The sequence below is a fragment of the Palaemon carinicauda genome, chromosome 25, assembly GCF_036898095.1.
Source record: "Palaemon carinicauda isolate YSFRI2023 chromosome 25, ASM3689809v2, whole genome shotgun sequence".
Classification (NCBI taxonomy): Eukaryota; Metazoa; Arthropoda; class Malacostraca; order Decapoda; family Palaemonidae; genus Palaemon; species Palaemon carinicauda.
In genome coordinates this window covers 5111042-5116910 of record NC_090749.1, presented here as the reverse complement: position 1 = coordinate 5116910, position 5869 = coordinate 5111042, and the positions used below count along the sequence as shown (strand labels likewise).

Here is a 5869-nt window from a genome sequence, read left to right as displayed (position 1 = left end):
TTTCCAAAAGAATTTCCACTCATTTCTCGTTAACCTTAAAAAAATGCAGGGAAAGTTCTGTGTCTCTTCATTACCTGAAGCAATTATGGAATTTTGATGTTTGGAGAAAATTTTAAAAGACCAACAAAGTTTACATGTGAATTGCAATAACTTTAGAGGACAAAAAGAATTCCTATTTGGTCCATAATATTTATTAATGTAAATTATTAGGATCATATCATAAATTGAGTGCAAATCCAGCTCGTAATTCCTTAGCTTTTGAATTCTTATTTGCTCATCTGCTGACATATCTGACATTTGGGGTTCTGACACAATTTTTCAGAATCTCATCTCTTTATCATCTAAATATCAGTCAATATAAATATATGCTTACATATCAATGTAAAGTAATGCTTATTTAATAGATCTTAATTTTCTGGAAGTGCACACTCATTTGGCTATTGTAGTAACATACTATAATTCTCTCTCTCTCACTCTCTCTCTCTCTCTCTCTCTCTCTCTCTCTCTCTCTCTCTCTCTCTCTCTCTCTCTCTCTCTCTCTCTCTCTCTGTATGTGTGAATGCGTTGCCATCGATAGAAAATCGGTGTTAATGACCTTAGATGTAAGGATGCCAGTAAACCTTAAATCAATTCATCCATAAAAATCCTTGGATACTAACTTGATTTTCTCTCTACCTGTCTCTCTTTGAAGTACAAAAGCTGAGATCTCCCTACGTCTGACTAGACTTTTTCTCTGTTGACGTTGATGATGACTAGAAACAGCTGATAATGAGGAGCAAATGCTTTTGTCAATAGCATGTTAGGCTCTAATAGAGGTTTGTTGAGTCAGCTTATTCATTAGAGAGAGACGCTGACCGAGGTAGGTCTGCCTTTTGCAGGTTATCTCTCTTCTAAGTCTTTATTCAAACAGTGTTGCCATTAATGCAGCCATGCTCTCTCTCTCTCTCTCTCTCTCTCTCTCTCTCTCTCTCTCTCTCTCTCTCTCTCTCTCTCTCTCTCTCTCTCTCTCTTTCAATATTTATGCCATATAGACCCCTTCTCAAAACTTTAGAAGGTTCTCTATTCAATTAATTTACATTATCCTTTGTGCCTATGGTGTCAATGTCTTCAAAAAAACTATCTTAGAGTTTTGGATGGCAATATTTATCATCATTATATATATATATATATATATATATATATATATATATATATATATATATATATATATATATATATATATATATATATATATATATATGTGTGTGTGTGTGTGTGTGTGTGTGAATGTGTGTGTTCGTGCATAAAATTTGTCACTAGAAAAAGTTAATTTCTTGCTTTAAGGCATATATATATATATATATATATATATATATATATATATATATATATATATATATATATATATATATACATATATATATATATATATATATATATATATATATATATATATATATATATATATGTGTGTGTGTGTGTGTGTGTGTGTGTGTGTGTTCGTGCATGTGTGTACGAAAGTTGTCACTAGAACAAGTGAATTTCTTGCTTTAAGGTACTTTTAACCACGAATTTTCATTTGTTTCTTTATTCCAGAGGCAAAAAAAATTTGATAGTTAAAGCTTTATTTGGTTTAAATTAATATTGGTCACCCACACACACACACCCAACCACACGCATATCTACTCCCACACCCATACCAACAGCGATATCCACACCTACACGCATAAGCACATCCGCACTCACACTCACAGCCACACCCACAAAAACATCCACACTCACACCTACACCAACAAGCACATCCGAATCCGCACCCACAAAAAATCCACATTCACACCTACAAGCACATCCACACACACACCCACACCCGCAAAATCATCCACACTCACACCCACACCCACAAGCACATCCACACCCACACCCACACCCACACCCACAAAATCATCCACACTCACACCCACACCCACAAGCACATCCACACCCACAAAAATATCCACACTCACACTCACACCGACAAGAACATCCACAACCACCCACACAATAACATCCACACTCAAAAACACATCCAAACTCACGCATACAGCACACCCACACCCAAACTCACAAACACATCCACACCCACTCTGGCAAACACATCCACACCCACACTGGCAAACACATCCACACCAGCAGCCACACTGACAAACACAGCCACACCCACACCAATAAACACATACACACCCGCACTCATAGTGACAAACAATGCACACCCACTAACACATCCACACTCGCACCCATACCGACAAATGCATCCACACCCACTTCCACAAACATATCCACACCCTCACCCATACCAATAAACACATCCACTCGCACACCGACAAACGCATCCACAATCCCACACCAACAAACACATCCACACCCACACCCCAAAAAACATCTTTACCCACAGACACATCCACACCCGCATCCATACCGACAAACACATCCTAACCCACACCGGCAAACACATCCACACCCGCACCCATACTGACAAACACATCCACACTCACACCCATAACGACAAATATATCCACACCCACACCCACAAACACATCCACACCCACACCCACAAACACTTCCGCACCTGCACCCATACCGACAAACACATCCTCAGTCAAACTGACAAACACATCCACATCCACTCAGACAAACACCACCAGACCAACTCCCACAATCACATTTACACCCGCACTCATACCGACAGACACATCCACATCCACACCCGCACACAAAACGACAAACACATCCACACTCACTCCTGCAAACACAGTTACACCCACATCCACAAATACATCCACACCCGCACCCACACCGACAAACACATCCAAACCCACACCGACAAACACATCCACACCCGCACCCACTAACACATCCACACCTTCACCCATACCGATAAACAAATCCACACCCACTCCCACAAACACATCCACACCCACACCCATACCAAGAAACACATGCACACCCACACCCACAAACACATCCACACTCATACCGAAAAACACATCTACACCCACACAGACAAAAACATCCACACCTGAAGCCACAAATACATCCACACCCGCACCCATACTGACAAACAATTCCACACCCATTCCAACAAACACATCCACACCCACACCCATAAACACATCCACACCCTCACCCATATCGACAAAAACATCCACACCCTCACCCATACAGATAAACACATCCACACCCACACACAGTCATTCAGAATAATATCTCTCCCAACTGTAAGTGAAAAGAGACACATTATTGACTCATCATTCATACTACATCCAATATTGTTATTAAGGTTTTTATTTGAATGCAAAGATACACCCAATAACGATGTATAAAGACAAAGTTGAATTACCCAATATATATATATATATATATATATATATATATATATATATATATATATATATATATATATATATATATATATATATATATATATATATATATTCCATTGCCCTATTTTCCGAACGTCCGTTCTTTTAGCTATGAAACTTTGAAAGAAGAAGAAAAACGTCTTAAAAACTATTAATGGCGTAGTGTGGTACAACGACTTAAGACATTAGTTTACGATGTTTCTCTCTCTCTCTCTCTCTCTCTCTCTCTCTCTCTCTCTCTCTCTCTCTCTCTCTCTCTCTCTCTCTCTCTCTCTCTTCTCCTCGTGTGTGGAATTTATGATTTTTTTTCCTTACTGGGAGGGAGACTGAAAAATATGATCCTCGGTGGAAAGAAATATTTATTTTTATATTGTTATATTGGGAGGCTTTTGCAAAAGTTCTTTTGAAATATGGTCAGAGGTTTTAGTAACAAAAGAGATATTTGTCGTGGAAAGAATTTCCTTTTAATGACTTATTATTAAGAGATAACTTTTATCAAAGCAACAATAAATTCTTATTTCGCGGATGTTGAAGAGATTCAGAATTGAATCCCTCAATTGAAATACTTCAAAAATGCAGTAATTGTTATCATTAGAGCTTCCTCAAAAAGAAAGATTTCTCATTTACCTTTCAACTACCTCGGTCATTTATTTGAAAGGAGAGAGAGAGAGAGAGAGAGAGAGAGAGAGAGAGAGAGAGAGAGAGAGAGAGAGAGAGAGAGAGAGAGAGATGATATAAAAATGGTTTTTTTATTCATAGATTGTAATTTGTTGTGTCATATCAATATCAAGAGTAAATATGATTAGGATTTAAATATAGGTTTGTGCAGATCTCAAAAGGTCAGGTCAAGCGTCCTATTGAATAAGTCAAAAGTTGATAATACGTTTTGAAAATTAATCTATATAATTTGATATTTGTTAATGAAAGTCACCCATTTTATTCTAATGTTTAATGATTTTAAAATTATTTTTTTGACAAAAATAATCATCATCACATCCTCCCGTACCTGTATTTTCACAAGTGTCAGTTATGTAGTGACAAGAACCTGCTAAACTAAAAGCGAAATTGGAGATTTACAGAGTCCAGAGACCTGTAAGGAAAGCTGGAGTTGTAAAGAAACAGGATTAACTAACTGATTATCTGTAATTGTCACGCCTCTTAAATGGGCGGGAAAATAAAAACAAACTATTCTTGACACAAAAATTTCACAGATAATAATCATTTATTTCTAATATCTGTATATTTGTGCGAGAATCATTGATTATGTAATCTATTTAGTATTGACGATATGATGAATTCATCAAGAAACAGAAGCAACGTTATCAAACTTCCATCATATCTGCTGCTACACAAGGAATATAACAAACACCACAGAGTCCATTAGAAATAAAACGAACAAGAGGATTTTGAGGTACAAGAAACAAATGGTCCAAAGAAAATCTTTTAAGAACTTCTTGTTTGAAAATGACGGACAAAAGAAAAGAAAATGAGTTAATCCTCTGATGATTATTTTTTTTTCTTTTCCTTATATGATTTTGTCTTCCCATGACTGTTTCTCCAACGACTGTGTGTCTCTTCCTGATATTTCTCTTCTCAATCTTTCCTTCTCTCCTTTTACTTCATTTCCTCCCTCCATCAATCTTTATCTCAATTTCTTTGACTTCCATCGCGATGTTGATGTAGATGACCCTCCCCATCATTCGTCACTTCATGACCTGGGTTTGACCCAACAGATTACTCATAGTGGCACTGAAGGATATTAACAGGAGCATCCTCTTTTTGTAGACAAAGATTGTTTGTGTTCGCTGGTTTGGACGAAAGTCTGGCTTTCATTTGTTTGCTAGAATGATCTGATTACTTATTGCTTTTTTTTCAGATTTTCTATAGACTATTCAAACTTATGCATTAAAGTTTTGTGTGAATGTGTAAACTATTACAATTCTTTGCAGAGTTGAATCCTTTGTATTTAAGGTAGTTTAAAGATTGTACTATTTTATTCTATGTTTTTGTTTTCTGGCCTTTCCGGCTAATGGCGTAGTATGTTTGCAAAGTAGGAGAATTGAAGGAATCTGAGATACCCTGTATTATTATTATTATTATTATTATTATTATTATTATTATTATTATTATTATTATTAGCTAAGCTATAACCGTAATTGGAAAAGCAAGATGCTATAAGCCCAAGGGCTCCAAGAGGGAATATAGCCCAGTAAGGAAATGAAAAAATGAAAACAAAATATTATAAGAAGAGTAACAACATTAAAATAAATAGCTCCTATAGAAACTATGAAAACTTTAACAAAACAAAAGGAAGAGAGATAAGATAGAATAGTGTGCTCGAGTGCACCTCAAACAAGAGAACTCTAACCCAAGGCAGTGGAAGAACTTGGTACAGAGGCTATGTCATTACCCAAGACTAGAGACAATGGTTTGATGTTGGAGTATCCTTCTCCTAAAAGAGCTGCTTACCATGGCTAAATAGTCTCTTCTAC

At 36.6% G+C, this 5869-nt stretch overlaps 2 protein-coding genes across 2 annotated transcripts in view; both read right to left on the bottom strand.

Annotated features, from left to right (window-relative positions):
* The window catches only part of LOC137618625 (uncharacterized), a 51379-nt gene extending 48785 nt beyond the window's left edge, over positions 1-2594 (bottom strand). Inside the window, exons 1-3 of the mRNA XM_068348736.1 lie at positions 2457-2594; positions 1847-2126; positions 1646-1763 (exon numbers count right to left, since the gene is read on the bottom strand). Coding sequence (XP_068204837.1) covers positions 1646-1763; positions 1847-2126; positions 2457-2594 — 536 coding nt within the window. The remainder of the gene's footprint in view (positions 1-1645; positions 1764-1846; positions 2127-2456) is intronic.
* A 48-nt stretch (positions 2595-2642) lies between these two features.
* LOC137618624 (uncharacterized) lies at positions 2643-3146 on the bottom strand. Its single transcript, XM_068348735.1, has one exon. It carries the CDS (start codon positions 3144-3146, stop codon positions 2643-2645), a length of 504 nt encoding a protein of 167 aa, XP_068204836.1.
* Positions 3147-5869: the final 2723 nt, after the last annotated feature.

What these genes read in the sequence shown, in the direction of transcription:
- LOC137618624 (XM_068348735.1), bottom strand. Translation starts at nt 3,146, where the DNA reads ATGGGTGAGGGTGTGGATGTGTTTATGGGTGTGGGTGTGGATGTGTTT.